At 39.9% G+C, this 21,385-nt stretch overlaps 1 protein-coding gene across 19 annotated transcripts in view; it reads left to right on the forward strand.

Moving 5' to 3' along the window:
* Positions 1-21,385, forward strand: part of ATP11C (ATPase phospholipid transporting 11C) — a 172,381-nt gene that overhangs the window by 142,761 nt on the left and 8,235 nt on the right. For 14 of the 19 annotated variants that reach the window (XM_060408250.1, XM_060408251.1, XM_060408249.1 and 11 more), the window contains 5 exons: positions 1,837-1,964; positions 8,028-8,163; positions 10,596-10,661; positions 13,757-13,860; positions 17,250-17,403. In XM_060408250.1, coding sequence (XP_060264233.1) covers positions 1,837-1,964; positions 8,028-8,163; positions 10,596-10,661; positions 13,757-13,860; positions 17,250-17,403 — 588 coding nt within the window. Of the gene's footprint in view, positions 1-1,836; positions 1,965-8,027; positions 8,164-10,595; positions 10,662-13,756; positions 13,861-17,249; positions 17,404-17,522; positions 17,590-21,385 lie in introns of all 19 variants that reach the window. The other 5 variants (XM_027963685.3, XM_060408258.1, XM_060408262.1 and 2 more) reach the window with 1 other exon arrangement.

A 21,385-nucleotide genomic window follows, 5' to 3' on the forward strand; every position in this document is an offset into this window, starting at 1 on the left:
TTGTGTCTGTGTTCAGAAGTGGTTATGGAGTGGTAATGTTTTTGTCTCCATCCATCACAGTCACAGTGGCCTTGTTTGATGTTGCTGTTTTGTGAAATTTTTTGTGTTCTACAGAGTACCAGTGCCTAGCTGTGAGTGCCAGGCCAACTCTTGGATGTCAGGGGCTGCTTTGCTTTTTCATAAGCTACAGCTATCAATAAAATAAGTAAAAATCCCTGGGCACACAGAGCTTAAATTCTAGTATGAAGAGAGATACAGTAAACATAATAAATTTATCATGTAAATTAAAAGGTGATTAGTACTATAAGAGGGAAAAAACAGGGTGGAGGAGATGTGTTCAAGAGAGGACGTGGCACGTTAAATCAAGATTGGTCTGACTGAGAAGGTGACAGACAGGTAAAGAGAAGCCAAATCAAGGGGGACTTTACAGCCCCACCATTATAGAAACTTCTTTACTTTTAGAGATAAAGGAATCCACTGGAGAGTTTGAACAAAACAATTATTTGATTTCACTTATTTTCTAGTAGAGCTGCTCAGGTGGTTTTTTTTTAGAATAGGCTACAGGTCAAAGGGAAAAGAAGCAGGGAGATCAACTAAAGGCTTGCATGATGGTCAGAGTGGAGGGGCTAAGAAGTAATGTAGTTCTGAATATATTTAACAGTGGAGCCAGTAAATACTTCTTCATAGACTGGATAGGGATTGTGAAAAAGAGAAGAGTCAAGGGTAAATACAAGATTTCAGTTCTGGTTGATCAAAAAGATTTAGTTGCCCTTTCCAGAGATGAGGAAGACTTCAAGAGAAACAGATTTCAGGTGAGACAAGTCAGGAATTCAGTCCTGGACATAAGTTTGAAAGATACTAGACACTTAGGAGGAAGTATTGAGTGGGCTGTTGGTCATATGAAATAGGTCTGGGCTACATACAGGAATTTTCAGTGAATGGGTTGTATTAAAACCACAGGACTATATGAGATCAGCTAGAGAACTAGTATAAAGTTCCAGACTTGGAGTGCTGGAACACGCCAACACAGAGGGCTCAGGAGGAAGAGGAGCCTGAGAAGGAATGGCCAATGAAGTAGAAAGAAAATCACTCAAATCAAAAAAATGTCTTGAGCAAGTAAGCAGTACCAGACACCAAAGGTATATACTAGGGTTGCAAACATTGTGGGGCCACTTACTGAAGTAGGGAACATGGGAGGAATCAGATTTAAAGGGAATGAGTTTGCTTTTAGACATTGTGAATTGCAGGTTGTCCTATGGGACAACCAGCAGGAAGTTTGATCTGGAGCCTATGGAATTCAGAGCAAGAAAGAATCATGATCATATGAATATATTTAGCTTTGATTTTTGTGAATATATTTATTTAATTCTTACTAAATGGCCACATTCGATATTATAAATACAGTCCGGAAAAGGTCATAGTGGTATCTAAAAGCATGTAAAATATTAACCCAAAAAACTGTGACATGGGCTGCCCACTGCTTATATTTAGTTTTCCTAAGGAGTTCCTCTCTCATAGTTAATTGATCTTCATTCACTGAAAATTTTTTGAAAAGTTCTTGGTTAGTATCTGTTAGAAATAGTTTATAGCATGTAAACATTCTGAATAAGAGCCTATTTTTAAAGGGAGATATATTAATATGATGTATTACAATATGTTAGTTTCTTTTCTGTACTCATCAGAGTGACCTTATTTACAAAACATTTTTGTGCAGTCACACAAAGTATGAAAGGAAACTGTCTTGTTTTAGCTTGTGATTTTTCTAGACAGTTTAATATCCTCTGGCAGATGATTGTTCCAGTACGTTTATTTCTCTTTTGTGGTTTGTCATTACAGCCACTGTATGATGCTGCTTACCTTACAATGTACAATATCTGCTTCACATCCTTGCCCATCCTGGCCTACAGTCTACTGGAACAGCATATCAATATTGACACATTGACCTCAGATCCCCGATTGTACATGTAAGTTGGACATATGTAAGGTAAAATCCCCTCAGACATTCAAAGTTGTGGGTTTCATTTTATCTGCAGGTCAGAAGGACACAGAACTTCCCTCCTGGTTTGATTACGTGGTTCTGTTCTGAATTTTTAGCTACTTAAACTAAATCATCCAGTTGGAAAATGACTTGTCCTAGGTATATGTCTTATACTTGGATGGGTGAAATTATTTAGTTCAGAATCAGTAGTTCCTAAAACTTTGCCTACATTGTCATAGAGTTCTAGAGTCTTAGATGAAGACAGACTAGTTTTAACTACCTACCACCTCACCTGCCACCTGATGTGAAGAGCTGACTCATTGGGAAAGACCCTGATGCTGGGAAAGATTGAGGGCAGGAGGAGAAGGGGAGGACAGAGGAGGAGATGGTTGGATGGCATCACCGATTCAATGGACATAAGTTTGGGCAAACTCCAGGAGATAGTGAAGGACAGGGAAGCATGCTGCAGTCTATGCAGTCACAAAGAGTTAGACACTGCTTAGCAACTGAACAACTCCTTCACCCCAAAAAGGGCCACCCAAAGATATAATAGATTGAACTGACGATGTTATGTTAGGCTTTCTTTTGTAAACTGTCCCTGAAACATAGCTTCCCTGCCTTGTTAGCTCCCATTCTAAAATGGCATTGTTGAAGAAAACAATTAACTCATCAAGTCTTTATATTCATGTTGCGTTAGTTGGAAATAGTTGTTTTTGTCTTGGATGGGTACTTGGCACTAGCCCCAGTTCCTTAACCTTTGATTAAATTGGATTTTTGCAAGTGAAGCCTACAGCTAAGGATAAAGATGTTAATTTACTGCAGATTGTAAACATTATTGAATAGTGGGTAGCAACTGCAATAGAGTTGAGTAAGGTTAATCTGTGCAAAGTGAAGATGTATGACTCATAAAACTCACAGTTAAGAATTGTTAGACTTAACCAGAGTTATAAAATTTGTTCTCATTTTAAAAATATTTATTATGAAAAATTTAAAACATCCCAGAAGTAGCAACAATACTATTTATATAGTGAACTTCCCTGTCCTCACCACTCCGCTTGAATATCAACTCACGGCCAATCCTACTTCATTAATAACCTTGTCTTCTCCATCAAGGACTTATTTTAAAGCAAATATCAATCATTATATAAAATAGTTATTTCAGTACACTACCATACCTAATACCTTCCCTGGTGGTTCAGATGGTAAAGTGTCTGCCTACAATGCAGGAGACCTGGCTTCAATCTCTTGGACTGCAAGGAGATCCAACCAGTCCATTCTGAAGGAGATCAGCCCTGGGATCTCTTTGGAAGGAATGATGCTAAAGCTGAAACTCCAGTACTTTGGCCACCTCATGCGAAGAGTTGACTCATTGGAAAAGACTGATGCTAGGAAGGATTGGGGGCAGGAGGAGAAGGGGACGACAGAGGATGAGATGGCTGGATGGCATCACTGACTCGATGGACATTTGGGTAAACTCTGGGAGTTGGTGATGGACAGGGAGGCCTGGCGTGCTGCGATTCATGGGGTCGCAAAGAGTTGGACATGACTGAGCAACTGAACTGAACCATACCTAAAAATTTAACAAGTTCATTATATTGTCAAATATCCAGTCAATGCTCAGGTTTTTCCAGTTGACTCATGTCTTATAGCATGCTTATTTGAAACTGTATGTAAGGCCCATATACTGCAGTTGGTTAATAGGCTTCTGAGACTCTCTTAATCTGTAGGTTATTTTGACAATTTATTTGTTAATGAAACCTGATCATTTACCTTGTAGAGTTTCCCCCAATCTGGTATTTGCTGATTGCTTCCTCATGGCGTTAATGTGTTCTGCTCTGGTATTTCTTGCAAAGGGTATAGTTTGATCAACAGAAGAATCATAGCACCCTTGGTAGAAATCTTCCAGAGCATGAGCTCTCATACCCTCTTGTTTAAATAAATGAAGACTCAAGGCCCAGAAACGACTTGCCTAAGGATAGAGGGTATAATGAGAGGCCAGGGCAAGATCCGATTTCCCTCCTCCTGATGACCAGGCCTGTGCTCTTTTCCACAGGCTGGTGGTTTTCAAATCTTGAGCAGCAGTGTTCTGTCTTCAGACAACAACTAAAGTGAAGACCAGTAGTGCAGTGACTCTGGTGGAAGAGGGATTTGGGTGGTGGGGAGCAGAATGCCTCCTGTTCAGCGCCACCAAGAGCTGTAGCCTTGCCTATGCCCTAATCTCAGCTCTGCCCTTGCCAAAGTCACTTCACTGAGATGGGCCTTAGTTTCCTTTTCAGTAACAACAGATCTAATCACAGTGTTTGGGGGAGGATTAAATGAGTGACTACATGGAAAAACTTACAGTGGTGCCTGCATGCATGTGCTCAGTCTCTCAGTCATGTCTGACTCTTTGTGACCCCATGGACTCTAATCCACCAGGCACCTGTGTCCATGGGATTCCCCAGGCAAGAATACTGGAGTGGATTGCCATGCCCTCCTCCAGGGGATCTTCCTGACTCAGGGATCAAACCCAAGTCTACTGCATTGCAGGCAGATTTATTACCACTGAGCCACCAGGGAAGCCCACAGTGGTGCACATAGTAAATTTTCAATGTGCTTAGTCGCTCAGTCCTGTCCTACTTTTTGTGACCCCATGGACTATAGCCCACCAGGCTCCTATATCCATGAGTATTCTTCAGGCAAGAATACTGGAGTGGGTTGCCATGCCAAAATTTTCAATAGATGGGAGCTATATAATCTTACTGTTCTATTAATAACACCCTTCTCCACATAACTTCAGGGCTATGCTAAGCACTTTTGCACATTAAGAATGTTGTAAACTTGAAGCAAGCTATTGAGTACAAATTCTTGTAAGGGTTTCTATGAAGTTTTAGTAACGACACATGGGTATAGATCATGAGTTTTTATTATTTTATTTATTTATGGCTGTGCTAGGTGTTCATTGATACATGCGGGACTTTCAGTAGCTGTAGCAAGCAGGGGCTACTCTCTAGTTGTGGTATGCATGGGCTTCTCATTGAGGTGGCTTCTCTTAGGGAGCATAGGCTCAATAGTTGTGGCTCATGGGCTTAGTTGTTCCTGAATCTTCCTGGATCAGGGATCAAACCCATGTCTACTGGATTGGCAGGTGGATTTTTTACCACTGAGCCACCAGGGAAGCCTCGTCATGAATTTTTAAACAATTTTGCATAGAGGGTATAGTTGCCACATCTGATGGAGAAATGAAAGCCAGGGCATACCTATCACATAGCCCAAAAGGCAGCTTCCTGCCTGCCTGCCCTGATGAGATGCTGCTCTCAGCCTGTCACTGTGTTGGAGATTGCTCCATTGCTCTGAGCATTCCTTTGTAAACAGGAAGCTCCAGACTTCATACGTGGCTTTCTCCACATTTGTACCACTTAATGTGACGTGTGGCTTTATGTAACATATTATAGATGTCACCTTCATGGACTTAGCAGTGCAGGCGTTTACCAAAAATTTTGATGTGAAATGTGACATAACTGGATCTTTCCATATTTTTTGAGAGAAATTTGAAAAGTAAACTGTAGTACTTGTTTCGAGGGTAGGGGCATAGTCTTCTACCACTTTAAAAGGTGAAAGAAAGGTCTCGGTACACCTGCTGCCTCTGCTTATATGGAAATGCTCAGGTCTGTGCTGCTGGTCAGCACCCCTCATCTTCATTCCCTCCTGTTCCCTTCACATTGCTGCTGTGGCTAAGTTGCTTCAGTCACGTCCAACTCTGTGTGGGCATAGATGGCAGCCCACCAGGCTTTGCCGTCCCCGGGATTCTCCAGGCAAGAACACTGGAGTGGATTGCCATTTCCTTCTCCAATGCATGAAAGTGAAAAGTGAAAGTGAAGTCACTGAGTCGTGTCCAACTCTCAGCGACCCCATGGACTGCAGCCTACCAGGCTCCTCCGTCCATGGGATTCTCCAGGCAAGAGTACTGGAGTGGGGTGCCATTGTCTTCTCCCCCTTCACATTAGCTACCACATTCTAAGTTATAGCAGGTCCGTCATTCACCTGAGTTCAGCTAGGAAACTTCAGCTATAACCCAACACACCATGATGCTGCTTCCTTTCTTCCCACAATGCGTGATGTAAATCCAGTGACTGGCTGGAAAGACAGGAACCACTTCCTGCCTCAACCCTACTCAGTGACTCTCAAAACCCTCATTGGCTGGCATTTGCTGGGCACGCCTTTCAAGGCTCTTTAAGAGAATTGCTTTCCCAGTGGCTCCCTGTTGCCTTGGGAATGTGGCTTATTGGCTGTGGGTAGAGCTCATTTCTGGAAAGCAGTTACTTCTCCTGCAGCTTTCTAGGGCAAATAGCAGCGTATAGCTTTATGCAACCCCACCATTGCTGTGGAGAAGCAAATGGCAACCCACTCCAGTATTCTTGCCTGGAGAATCCCATGGACAGAGGAGTCTGGTGGGCTGCTGTCCATAGGGTTGCACAGAGTCAGACGTGACTGAAGTGACTTAGCATGCATGCATGCATTAGAGAAGGAAATGGCAACCCACTCCAGTATTCTTGCCTGGAGAATACCAAGGACAGAGGAGCCTGGTGGGCTTCCATCTATAGGGTTGCACAGAGTCAGACACTACTGAAGCGACTTAGCAGCAGCAGCAGCTAGCTCCATTGCTGATTTCTGTGTGCACTTGGACATCTTAGTAGGTAAAAGTTGCTTAATGGCTGTTTTTCAGGAAAGCCCACAGCACTCCATACCAACAGAACAGGGATCAGTTGCACTTACATTACAAAGGTCTTTCTTATTCATTGTAGCTCAGTGACAGTCTTCATAATATTGGCAACAAGTGCTCTATTTGAGTGATTACATACTTTTTGATACATGTTAAGAGGAATTTGAAATAGAAGCTAAAGAATTCCATGCACAGACCTATATCTTCTTTCTGTAGCTCTATACCATTAGAATCGGTAGCCTTATTTGACATCCTGACTTGTACCCAGAACACTCTTATTTTTGACGGATGTTAAACTTTGGATCTGTCCACCCGCCATTTATCAAAGCCTGGCTGTACAGCTTCAGACATGTTATTTGACTCTTTTTAAAAATATAAAGGGCACCACAAGACTTAAGAAAGGTTAAATTCCCAGAAAGAAATCTTGATTAAAAGAAGTATTTTTATAATTATAGTTACAAAATCATGGTAGCTTGTTTGGTTGAGAGCATGTGATTTAAAGTCAGCTCTGTTATATAGCTGTATTAGTGGTTCCCAAACTGTACTACACATTAGAATTACCTGGAAAGTTGTACTTTTTTTTAAATTTGACTGTGCTCGGTCTTAGTTGTGGCACGTGGGATTGAAGATCTATGTTGCGGCAAGAGAACTCTTAAGTTGCAGCATGTAGTATATTTAGTTGCAGCATGTGGGATCTAGTTTCCTGCCCAGGGATGGAACCTGGGTTGGCTGCATTGGGAGCACAGAGTTTTAGCCACTGGACCACCAGGGAACTCCTACTTGTGAAGTTTTAAAATTGTCCTGGTTAGCCAGGTTATACCTCATGCCAGTTAAATCAGAATGAGAGTGGGAGCCAGACATCAATGTCTTTATGAAGATCCCCTTGTGATTCCAGTGTGGATCAGAGTTTGGAAACCATTATGATACACCTTTTTGAGGCTCATTATTTGAAAATGGTAGTGAGAAGAATACCTATCTCATGTTTTTTTGTGTGTACACAAATGGACTATATAAAACTCTTAACCCATTTTTATAAGCATATAATGAGTACTCAATAAATGAGCTGATTATTATTATTGATGATATTAATATTGTCAGTGACCAGAGTTGTAATGTAGAAGCACTCTAACAACTTACTCCAACACCTCAGACAGGAGGTGATTACACAAAGACAAACCTGTGTCTCCATCTGATCTTTTAATGAAAGCCTACCAATCCCTCAGGAGGAACTCCTTTCATTCTATAAACAGGGTCAAACCCCATGCGCACCGTCAGCGTTTCACTGTATCTTTAAATAAACAGCCTACAGAGATTCATTAACTTGTCTTTTTTCCCATTTCTCAATAGGAAAATATCTGGAAATGCCATGCTACAGTTGGGCCCATTCCTATACTGGACATTTCTGGCTGCATTTGAAGGAACAGTGTTTTTCTTTGGGACTTACTTTCTTTTTCAGACTACATCCTTAGACGAAAATGGAAAGGTAAAAAAAATTATGTCTTTTGCTGTTATAAGCATGGCTTAATTTTTTTCCATAGGCATTGAATCTATCGTACACATACTATAGCTGTAATCATGTTGCAAATTATTTCTTAAAGGTATGGTATTTAGTTCTCACAGCATCCTTAGAACAATTGAAATGTCAAAGTAAAAAATCACTTCCTGTGTGCACACCTAACTAGAAAGCTTATGTGCAAACCTCTGGAAGCTTAACTTGGCTGTAATTTTTACTAGGTGAACAGAATTCTTGGGACTTTAGACTTTGAACCTGTACACTTTGATGTGAGCCAGGCTTTTGCTGCTTTAAAAGCAAAGTCTGTCCCCACTCAGTTCTTAGTCTGTGCCTAGAGTGCAAGGAGGTAACTGCCATATGTTTGTAGTATTTGCCTAATTAGGGAATTCCCTTCTCTTCCTCCTTCTTTTCCACATGGGTGCATAGTGTTTTCCAGAAAGGCTACACTGATCCTGTCAGTGTCTTCCTAGCAAGCGACTCCATAGGTCAGCACCTGCATTGGGGTGACTTTGCCCTGGCTGTGCTCTAGGAGAGAATTGCTGATAGGGTGAGGTCTTTGGCAGCCGCACAGTAGAAAATCGAACCCACCTTGCATGCTGCTTCCACTAGGTTCTTTGCTACTTCTCAGGTTCCTCTTTTATGGTCATTCATAGTTTATAATCATGTGAAGCAAAGCTAAGTTTCAAAAAGACTTTACTGAGTACAATGACTATGTCTAGAACCATGCAATCACCATCTACTACAGAAGTGATAGGCTCAGTGAATTTGAATGATATACTGAAATTAGGTACTACAGTTAAAACCTCTCTAATTTGGACTAACAGAAATCAGTTTAATCACTGAGTAAGTGTTGATGAAATACAGATTTAGTACTTTAGTGTAGGCACACATAGCATTTGCCAGGAAGAATTCCCTAGTGAATCTGTGTGCATCCTCAGGCCAGTCACTTCAGTTTTCGAAGTCACCTTTGCCCAGTGGTAAGCAGAAGAAATGAGATTGTATGACTTCTCAGATCCCTTCAGCTTTATGACTTGATTCTGTAACTTTACCTTTTTATTTTATGTTTATTTGGCACATAAATTATAGACAGCTGACTATACTCTCCCACAATTCTGTTGATATGGTTCATTTGCTCAGCAAACTCTACTAGTGGTGCATGGGGAGCCTCAACCCACCCTGTGTTTAATTCATCACCCATTTTGAGTTCATGAAGTCCAAATGAATTAGACGTTATTGTATGTTTGCTAAAATTGTAATAAGAACTACTATCAGCAGTTAAACATAACACCATGTATGATTTGATCAAATCCTTTTTTTTTGCTATTAACCTTAATTTTTTGTTTTTATTTTTTTAAAAACCTTTTACATTTCATTTTCTGTTTTAATGTTATGCATTCAGATCTTGACAGCATTTGGTAAGCATATGTGCCATTCATTGCCATCGTTCGGATTTATACATGGTATCTACTTTTCTTTGATGTGTACATGCTAACAGCTGTAATATAGCCACAAAATTATTTCGGTTTTTTATTAAGATATAACTGACATGTAACATTATATGTCTCAGTTGTATAATATAATGCTTTGATATTTGTATGTACTGATTGATCACCATAATAAGTCTAGTTACCCTGTCACCATATCACCATATACTCTATTTTTAAAATGAGAGTTCATTTGTCTGCAAATTAGTCCTTATTTGAGATCTTTAGAGCTATACTGGGCTTCCCTGATAGCTCAGTTGGTAAAGAATCCGCCTGCAATGCAGGAGACCCTGGTTTGATTCCTGGGTCTGGAAGATCTGCTGGAGAAGCAACAGGCTACCCACTCCAGTATTCTTGGGCTTCCCTGGTGGCTCAGCTGGAAAAGAATCCACTTGCAATGCCGGAGACCTGGGTTTGATCCCTGGGTTGGGAAGATCCCCTGGAGAAGGGAAAGGCTACCCACTCCAGTATTCTGGCCTAGAGAATTCCATGGACTGTATAGTCCATGGGGTCACAAAGAGTCAGACATGACTTAGTGACTTTCACTTCAGAGCAATATGACAGGAAAAGCCCATATCAAACTCTGTAGAGACAGGAGACATCCAAATGAGTTGTCTTACGAACGTTACTGGTAGTGGAACAGAATTTTTCCTGCCTGTATCATGCTAGTCTGTTCTTTGTTTTGTGCTACATGGAATCATGAAGTAAACCCTACCAACCACACATGTGGTGTACCTCTTCAAAAAAATTTAGGCTCACAGTAAAAGCCAACATATTGGCCTGATCTTTTGAGCAGGTATTTCCCTAAACACTTTATACAAAAATCCTTGTCAGTTACACACAAGATTAAACTGGCTGTTTATTGTTTTAAGCAGGCTTGTGTATTCATGGTACATTTAATTGTTGAATGTTTTTCAGGTATATGGAAACTGGACTTTTGGAACCATTATTTTTACAATCTTAGTATTCACCGTAACTCTGAAGGTTAGATTTTTATTATTCAAATATATTTAACACCATATTTTTTTTAATACTTTCTGGTCTTATACTAATATATCTTAATTTTTACTGTGAGCTGTTATTCAAGTCTGAATGCTCATTAAAATTATGTGTGGTATTAGAGATTTGGACATTTGTATACTATTTGTGATCCTTTTTTTCCCAGTATATTGTCTATCCTCTTTTTTTAATACACGATACTTATATTGGAAATCTCTTCCTTTGTTCCTGCTGTTCTTGAGATATTATGAGAAGTGGTATATAAATGTACTGTGAGTGTGTGTGTCTTTCCATGTTAAATACTTGAATATTTTTTATTTATTTTTATTTTTAATATAAATTTATTTATTTTAATTGGAGGTTAATTACTTTACAATATTGTATTGGTTTTGCCATACATCAACATGAATCCACCACAGGTATACACATGTTCCCCATCCTGAACCCCCCTCCCTCCTCCCTCCCCGTACCATCCCTCTGGGTCATCTCAGTGCACCAGCCCCAAGCATCCAGTATCATGCATCGAACCTGGACTGGTGATTCATTTCATATATGATACTATACATGTTTCAATGCCATTCTCCCATATCATCCCACCCTCTCCCTCTCCCACAGAATCCAAAAGTCTCTTCTATACATCTGTGTCTCTTTTGCTGTCTCGCATACAGGGTTATTGTTACCGTCTCTCTAAATTCCATATATATGTGTTAGTATACTATATTGGTGTTTTTCTTTCTGGCTTACTTCACTCTGTATAATCGGCTCCAGCTTCATCCACCTCATTAGAACTGATTCAGATGTATTCTTTTTAATGGCTGATTGTGTATAGGTACCACAGCTTTCTTATCCATTCATCTGCTGATGGACATCTAGGTTGCTTCCATGTCCTGGCTATTGTAAACAGTGCTGCAATGAACATTGGGGTACACGTGTCTCTTTCCATTCTGGTTTCCTCGGTGTGTATGCCCAGCAGTGGGATTGCTGGGTCATATGGCAGTTCTAATTCCAGTTTTTTAAGGAATCTCCACACTGTTCTCCATAGTGGCTGTACTAGTTTGCATTCTCACCAACAGTGTAAGAGGGTTCCCTTTTCTCCACACCCTCTCCAGCATTTATTGCTTGTAGACTTTTGGATCATAGCCATTCTGACTGGCGTGAAATGGTACCTCATTGTGGTTTTGATTTGCATAAATACTTGAATATTTTTTGAAGTTATATATCTGTTTAAGAAGGCCAGTCCTTAAAGGAATTTGGATACTTAAGACAGTTGAAAATAGGTGTCCTTGAGCAAAATACATATGCCAAAGAGCTTGGTAGTGATGATATCTCATATAATGTGTTCATCACTGAAATTTACCCATATTAGTGATGAAATGCATAAGAATATATGGCAGATAACATACAAGGAAAGCAGTTTTGGCAAAATTGTTGTCATTAACATGCAGCCATGTAATAATGCTGTATGCTGAATACTGCCCTTAAGACTCATGAGTTGGGCCACCGTTTCAGTTGAAGGTATAATCAAATTATTTTGATCATTCCAGTAATAAACACCTCACATGGAGTCCAAGAATGAGTAGCTTTAAATGAATTTCATTCTGCCCATTGATCAGAACTAGATTCAGAGGTATAATTGACAAAGAGCCTCTAACCATTTCCCCTCTGCATTTTTGTACATGGTCCATTTGTCGTACTGAATAGAACTAACATGTTTGCATTCTTCATGTACTATTTCAGTGATATTTTAGGCTTGCTAGAAAATGTTACAATTCAACTCAGTTTGGCCACTTACTAGCTTGGTGTCCTTGGGCAAGTGACCTTGCTTCTCAGCACTTCTATTTCCTCTTCTATAAAATAGAAATAAAAGGACCACCTACCTCCACTGGGATTTTTTTATGAGAAGTCAATTAGTGAATATGTATAAAGCAGTTAAAGTAGTGTCTGGCACATAGAACGAGATTGGTACAATAGATGCTAATTATTATTATTTACTGTTATATTTCATAGGATCATGACTCAAAAGGGGATTCTCTTCACCCTTTTTTACCCCTGGCCTTGTATATGGCCCCAGGGCCTTCAAGCACCCTTCATAGTTAAAGTTGGCCTTACTGCCACATTTTTCTGAAAAGCCATCCAGTCCGTCTTCTTTGCATAAGTATTACTGTGACATGTTTCCTAGTAGCTTGGTGGGGGGTGGGGTGGAGGGGGTTCAAGACTGGGCTGCATTCACAATGTTATCAATATCCTATTTATGAATGAGCAACTGTTAACAGAGAGCTGAGGAGCAGGGTGTTAGAACAGCAAGTAACAAAACGGACACCACCTCCTCTTCAAGAAGGAAATGCCCTGGATAGTAAGCATTGTGGCCCAGAAATTTTAAGAAAGCAGAGTGGACCATACTTTTTATTTTTAGATTGCATGTGAAAATCCCAGGTGCCACAGTCAGAAGAAACAATCAGTCCTGGAGGAAACATGAAAGGATTAAAATCTTAGGCAGCTGAAAAGGTTATTGATTCAATGGAGTAGCTGTGGGGTTTGCAGTTGAAAGGCATGTTACATAGACCCGCAGTCTGTGGTTCCATGATGCCTGATATGTAGAACTAGTTGCCTTTGCATTTAGTAACCTCCCTTATGTTGTGTTTGAGGTCTCATGACTCCTTTGTGTAGTTGGTCTTTCTTCCTAGCTACTCTTTCCCTCTTCTCCTGATCCTCGGTATACCTGCCTCCACCAGTTAGGCCTTCTCTTTCTGCCATCAGCTTCCTGACCACCACCACTTAAGGACATGGGGACTCCAGTGTCCATGATCTTACCATGATTTCATTCCTTGTCCTTCCTTCAGTAGTGAGGCATCTGCAGTGGGTACTTGCTTGTCCACACCTCCATGCCTGTACTTTGGTGTCTAAATATCTTGGGGCAGAGCTCTTTGGGAAGTCTGGGTTCTGTTATTCTAGTGCTGTTTGGCTTTTGTTGCCTGGCCCAAGCTTCCCACGGGTATCATGTATGAGTTATTGAATGCCACCGGACACTGCCTGGTGTGGTCTGTACACATCATGAAATTTCCTGTGTTGTATCTTTTCAGCTCGCCTTGGATACTCGTTTCTGGACATGGATCAACCACCTTGTGATTTGGGGTTCTTTAGCATTTTATGTATTTTTCTCATTCTTCTGGGGAGGAATTATATGGTAAGCAACTAAACATGTGGAAGTGATATGTAAATATTAAGAATATATTGTATATGCCAACATTAATTATACTTTTAAAGTTTTGATTATATAAAATGACAAATCTTCAATATTAATGGGCTAGAAGTTACTTCCAGCCAGTAATGCTGCTAATTTCAGGTGAGATTTTAAATGTAAGTTTATAGACTGCACAAATTACTCAAAAGACTTTTTGGCCTTCCTTCTGGTAGCCCTTGTGCAAATCTTTCAGCTTGAAGGTATATGAACATCTCTCTGTGAAGTGGAACTAATTTCTAGCATGTCCTTTCCTGTATGATTTCCAGTGGAAATACTCATCCTATGAAATTTCTGCACAGTGTAGTGGCCAATAGATACAGCCTTATCCATGTGGACCCTATTCTCCCTTTATGGTATATCACTCTCATTCTTGCTACTGCAGATGTGCTCAAGGTACAGAATGTATATCACTGAATACTCAGAGGGTGGTTATATCTTGAAATCACCATCCCATTGTTTTGGGGAAGGTAAAGGTGGACTCTGCATCTTGGATTTAAAGTTCATTCCATTCATCTTGGTTCAGTAGATGTTTATGCAGAATCCATTTTGCATGAGGCACTCTATGGGATATAGCAGTGAATAGACTATACCCCTGCCTCAAGAAGATGAGAGTCCAGTGAGTACACATAAGCTGTCATTGGGAGAGTCATTAGAAAGTAAAATCAGAGTTTCATCTCCTTTCCTTACTGCCAGAGGCCTGTATTTTATTTTTAAATATCACAGTTGTTTTCATTCAGTGGTGATTTCCCCTGACAAGGAAACCAGCAGCAGAGAACAGGGCTAAAGCAAGCCATTGGTTAAAATTCCAGGCATACATATTTTCACTAGTTTGAGCAAAATTGTACGTACAAAACATTCCACGTTATCACAGAGGACCATGTTTATGTCCCTTGAGACTTAATTAGAAGAAACTCGTCCTGTTTTGGAAAGCTTTTTAAAATAAAGGCCTCAAGTAATAAAAATATGGAAAACCGAATCACTTACAAAAGTAGCAACTCCAGAAAGTATACTTACAGCATTTATTTGACACCTTTATTTGAAGCAGTGACACTGAAGGAAGTCTCTATTTTTTTTAATAATATACAAATGCATCAAAGTTGATTAACCAAATATGATATACAATAGTAAGATCTGCCCACAGGACCATAATTCTGTCTAGGAATCTGTGTAGTCAGCATCTGAACTAATTGTGCAAAATTTCCTCAAGAATGAAATGTTTCTAGCAAACTGAACCAGTTTCTCACTCTCTCCAGACTGTTCCTTATTGATTAAAACAAATCCTTGACAGGATTTAAAATATTGTCATACCTGTTTCTGTTGATTAGAGATGCTGACTAAAAATGAAATGTGAATAAATCTTTGTTTTACTTTCTTGCCTCTAGTGCTGTCCTTAAGTAGACCTGTCTGAGTTGAGCTACTCCATGAATATAAAATTTATATTAATCATAAATCAACCAGCAAAATGTGACTAGAAATTGTAAAACTTCAGCTGAATGCTGATTACAGCTAGTCTCCGGACACGCTCAACCCTGAGGCATGATGACTCACCTCTCTTCAGGGACAGGCAGTGAGGATGATTTCTGAGCTCCAAACCCCTTCTAAAAATAATATCTTTTGTTTTTTACTGCTCCCTTACAAGACTCCATAGATGCTGTCAAAATCAGAAAGAAAACTGTGGAGCTTTTAGAAACAGAGTATTATGGGTACTATGCAAAGGAATACCCAGTAACTAGCAGTCAGAATTGTCTGCTGGACCCTTACTGTGTCTTAGCTGCCTGGTCAGGGTGTTCTTCTGCATTACAGTGGGACTTGAGCTCTGTGGAAATCTTTTCTCTATGGTAGGAGCCCTAGAAAACTCTTAAGTTTCTCCACCTTACTATTCTCGCAATCTAGTGCCCTGTGAAAGTCACTCAGTCATGTCCAACTGTTTGTGACCCCATGGACTATACAGTCCATGGAATTCTCCAGGCCAGAATACTGGAGTGGGTAGCTGTTCCCTTCTCCAGGGGATCTTCCCAACCCAGGGATCCAACCCAAGTCTCAAACAGCAGGCGGATTCTTGACCAACTGAGCCACCAGGGAAGCACAGGAATACTGGAATGGGTAACCTATCTTCCTGACCCAGGAATCGAACCGGGGTCTCCTTCATTGCAGGCAAATTCTTTACCAACTGAGCTACTAGGAATCCCCACAATCTAGTGGGTAGTGGGTCCACATATATTCCACAGTCTAGTCTTCATCTGTGTAGAGCCATGAGCTTGATGTGATCATGTTATGTTGCATGACAGTGCACAAACATCAGTGTTTAAATGAGAAACCAGTGTATCATCTTATTTTTATTAATGTGCATAATGAGGATTCCTTTAAAATGCAACAGGCAGCTTCAGTAACACTTCTGTTTCATAAAACAGGAACTGATTTGCTTTTCCATTATCTTCAGTGAGCACTATTTGTCATCTACTAAATGGGACCAGCCACTTACATACCTAAGGCTCCTAATCCAAGGATAGTTTGGTACATTCCCTGAGCTCGAGCAGCTGCTTTGTACTTCCTCCACCTCAGTTTCAGACAACATTCATGCTACCTTAGTGAGTCTCTCAGTGGTTCAGCTCAGATAAGGATGGGCAACTGGCTGGACTTCTCAGTGGCCGCCTAATGGTTCAGTGGATGACTAAACTCGGCAGAATGTAGCATCCTCCTGGATTTCTGGACCCCAAGGCTTAATGTATGATTAGCAATATTCTTCTGACAACCTACTTTGCACACTCTGGTTCTCAGTATATATTTGTAGATGAGAATGGTAGATTTCTCACATTTGAGAGAGAAAAACTACAGTCCTTATGCTTACATAGGGGTTTTGCAGAGGTGGGGCAGTGGTAATAAAAATGTCTTTTAAATTTCTAAATGTAGAGCACAAATCCTTTCTTACATTAATAAAACAGCCAAGGAAATAAAATGTTTGTTAACATAAAAGTTAATCATCATTTCTCTTGAATATGTCAGAAGTGCCAGCATTTTCTAATGCAAATAAATACTCTCCAGTTGGCAACCTTAAAATAGATCGCTTTGTTGTTTTCAAGTCAAGTGCATTTTATTATCTCTTTGATTACTTTCAAGTCAAGTGCATTTTCCCCTTTGATTATCATCCCTTTTCTTTCCAAACATTTAGTAAATGAAATCTGTTTACTACTTTTGGTCGTTCTAAAGATTATTTTTATTAATGTATATAATGAGGATTCCTTTTAAATACAACAGTTAGTTTCAGTAACATTTCTATTTCATATAACAGGAACTGATTTGCTTTTCCATTATGTATTCTCTTTCCACTCTAGGCCATTCTTGAAACAACAGAGAATGTATTTCATATTTGCTCAAATGCTGTCATCTGTATCCATATGGTTAACCATAATTCTTCTAATATTTGTCAGCCTTTCCCCTGAGATGCTCAGGATTGTATTAAGGAGTGTAAGAAGAAGAAGTACCAGGGTAAGAACTAACTTTATATTATAACCTGATTTTTGTAAGGGGCTTCAATATCTGCCGTGAACTAAAATCTTTATTTAGAGAATTGCCTTAGTTACAGCATGTTAAACCCCTCCTTACAGGTTCATCACTTAATTTCCTCTTCTGCATAAAAAGTATATTAAAAAACTTCGTTATCCAATGCAGGTGGTAAGTAGATTCCTTAATAGTGTTCTATGTGACCTTTAGTGATCCATATGGAGTATCTCATATGCTCCATATGGAACTTAAACAGAAAAAATTATGTTTTTTTTTTAATTTAGCCTAGAATTTTCATGCTGGGAATGTCCACACCAACGTTTCAGCTTTTTTTTTTTTTTTAAACGAAGCATTCCAGCTTTAACCTTAGAAATTTCCCTGTAGGTTGTTTGCAGACTTTTTTTTTTTTTCAGTTGATAATCCCAATTTGCCTCTTTCAAACCTTTCCCCTTCCTTTAATTATAGTGCTGCTTAATCTCTGTGTTGCTTCTAGCCCTGTCTGTCCAACATATATTTAAACCAAAGAGAATTCCCTGGATGTGGTTTCTACATCCTTCCTCTCTCAAACACACTTGTAAAAAATTAAGATGGTTTTATGAGTGTGTTTTTATTTTTGCTGCTTATATGGTAAATTTTTTGCAGCAATGAGAAGTTATTATCCTCTGTCAGCCTAATCGCTTGGGCCTGCATTGTCTGATATCTGTTGAACCTTTCTTAAAAAGCCTTTAAACTGAAAAAAGGTAGATTAGTCTAGAAAAATAAAACTTCTGGCAAATTTTGACCTACAGGTTAAGTAAATATGTCATATTCCTGCCAACACTAGCTAATTTTGCCCAACAAAACCCTATTTCAATCATACTGACACCAATTAGATCTTATAGCCCCTCTAAGGCAGTATTTTCAAGAAGTAGTGTAAAGTATATCTACCTGATCTGTTTGATTAAATTTGCCAGTTTAGCCAGAAACCTGGTTTGTCTTGATTTTTAATTTTTAAATTTTTTTCCTATTGGTAGATTCCAGTGGTTGACATCATATAGAATAGGGAACTAAAATGTCTATAGTGGGAAAAATCTTCAGTGATTGGGTGTATAAAAGAGAAGCTTCATGATCCAAGTCAGTATCAACCCCAATGAAAAACAACAGATTATCAGTGGCACGAGCCACATTGATTCGTGGTATAAACTGGCCAATCACTATATGGTTAGGTGGTCAGAACTGGCCTTAATTCCATGCTTCTGCATGCCTAATAGATGAAAGTGGACACTGTAACATTAACCAACTAAAACCACCTTAATCTCTCTAATTCTTCCAGTAGACCAGCTACTGACTCCCTCCAGCCTGGTGTTTAGTCTTAGAATGGTAAAGTGGCATTTATTTGTCTGATTATACCTTAAATACCAGTTGGACAGGGGTGTAACAGGTTACTTCTCTAACGGCTCAAATGGCAATTTGTATGAAACCAAATTTTAAAAATGTCACGGTAAGAAATATTTTGGTGCCTTGTCATAATAGAGATTTGTCTACAAAGGATCTCTTTATTTGGAAATACACTCTGAGGAGCTCCTTGATGTTTTTCTTACTTGAGGTAATGGAGCTCATGCTAAACAATGGCTCACAGCCAACTTATAAATTGACAAAGCTTCATCCTGTAAAGATGAGACAAAAAATCTCAGAAATCAAAACCTTCAAACATAATATTTTATCCTCTTCGATAGGCCCTTTAAAAAAATGACACTGGCTGGATGTGACTTACATAAATTAAATGGCCATTAAATGGAGGGATGCTACAAGGCAGTCACAGATGATAAAGACTTAGAACATTTTCTTTCCATGCAAACAGCAGATTCCAGACTTCTGTGGAAAGAAAGCATGGAGTTCTGGGCCTGCAGCCCTTTTTACTTAGCAGTATAGAATATTTCCAGGGTTCAGCATGAACTTTGTTTGCCATGAATTATGTCCATGATAGGAGGAATTCTAGTGTCTGTGCTGTAGCTTGGCATGCTGATGTGCTAGAACAACCAGGAGAATTTCCATAATCACCTTCATTCATTCATTCATTTATTCCTGTCGTCATTGAACCAGTGAACATGTGTTGAACCACCTACTGATGAACATCTCTCTTTAACATCCAAAGTCTGAAAGGCTAAATGGTTTTTCAGACCCTATGAAATTTTGAAACTTGCAGATGAGACAGAACATTGTGGGCACTCATCAGCACTGCCTTTTTCCCACCCCCTTGTGAGAAAATGCAAGAGCAAAGTAGTGCATATCAATGCATAAAGGGCAACTGAAACATGGCAGCCATGACTACTCTGATAAGTCATAACTATTTACACAAGGCTCTAGTTGGCCACAACAAAGAGGCAGAGGCCACTTCAAAGATCTTTCTTCAAAGAAAGAGTATCTTAAAGGCTTCTCTGGTGGCTCAGATGGTAAAGAATCCGCCTGCTCTGTGGAAGACCCAGGTTCAATCCTTGGATCGGTAAGATCCCCTGGAGAAGGAAATGGCTACCCACGCCAGTATTCTTGCCTGGAGAATTCCATGGACAGAGGAACCTTGCGGGGTACAGTCCATGGGGTTGCAAAGAGTTGGACACGACTGAGCAACTCACACTTCGGTGAGCAACAATCTGGCATTCGGGGTGACTTCCTACTTATTCAGTATCCCTTGCTAAGACATTGGCCTCATTTAAAGAACAGCAAAAGATTCTTTTACACTGGATCCACTTCATTCCTGAGAGGCTCCCTAATGGGGTAGAGTGTGTGTCCCTAGCTAGAAGTAGAAGATCCCCCTGAATTCAACCAGTAAGGGTCAGATCTTTTGCAGGGAGAACCAGAAATGCCTGTGGCAAGTAGACTGCCAGTGCTATCTGCCTGTGAGTCTTGGCAGCTGCTTTAAGAAGGGAACTCGGTAGTGGATAGAGAAAATGTCTCCATGGCATTTGAGAAGGAAGCTAAGCCATTTACATTTAACTGTTGTAGAAGCAGCCTTCTGTTGAATTCCATTCGATTCAGAACACTTTGCCTGAGGGTTCAGGATAAGCTAGCTGCTGTGCTAGGTTGATCATTCCAGCTCACAGGGAGCTCTCACTCTAGTTGAGTTATAAAGGGATTTATTTGGAACACTTCTGGAAGCAGGTATAAACAGAATAGTAGAGTCAATAATATGGCTTGTAACACAGCTGAGCCATCTCAGGGTCCAAGTCACTACCTCCAGAAGCCTCTGGTAAAAAGGCCAGTCTGGCAGCCCCCACCACAGCTGAGTTCTGTCTTGATACTAGCAGTATAAAAGAACTCTGCTATCTTCGAAAATAGATTCCCTCAGTCGTTTAACACAGGAGGTAAATACATTTTCACACCCTTATTTTCAGCAGTATAGTTAATTTTTGAGCTAAAATCCCATCATTAAGGATCATAGGGCTTTTCTTTAGCTTCTATGCTGCCAGCAAGTATATGATGAAATTATCATTGAGCACTGAACAGTGGGAACAGCAGATAACACTTCAAAGGAAATGTAAAGTTTAGGATTTGGGGTACTTCAAAAAGCCATGTCCCCTCTCAGCACTTTTGTTGGGCTGGCTCTTAATCGATAAAATACACCTGGACCCTCTAGCCAACTAGTGAATACCAGTTACCACTTCAGGCGGAGGAATTTTCCACGTATCTTTATGTTAAATTTTCCCATGGAAACCACCATGATCCAAAGGAGGCTTGATTTTGCCTAGTAGACACAGAAACACTATAATGTAATGAGAATGGATGCAGCAACATGGCTATACCTTGCAGGTGGCATCTGCACAAACAAAAGCAAACATTCAGTTACATAGGGAGCTCTTTCAGAGCGGCAGCCAGGAGAAGGAAGAATGTCAGGTATCTGAGCAAAATTCCCAGAGAAAGCACTTTAGTAACAATGGTGACTGATGATGACTATTGAAATCCTTACAGTGTCTCATACAACCATGAGCTC

Source organism: Ovis aries, chromosome X (genome assembly GCF_016772045.2).
Source record: "Ovis aries strain OAR_USU_Benz2616 breed Rambouillet chromosome X, ARS-UI_Ramb_v3.0, whole genome shotgun sequence".
NCBI lineage: Eukaryota > Metazoa > Chordata > Mammalia > Artiodactyla > Bovidae > Ovis > Ovis aries.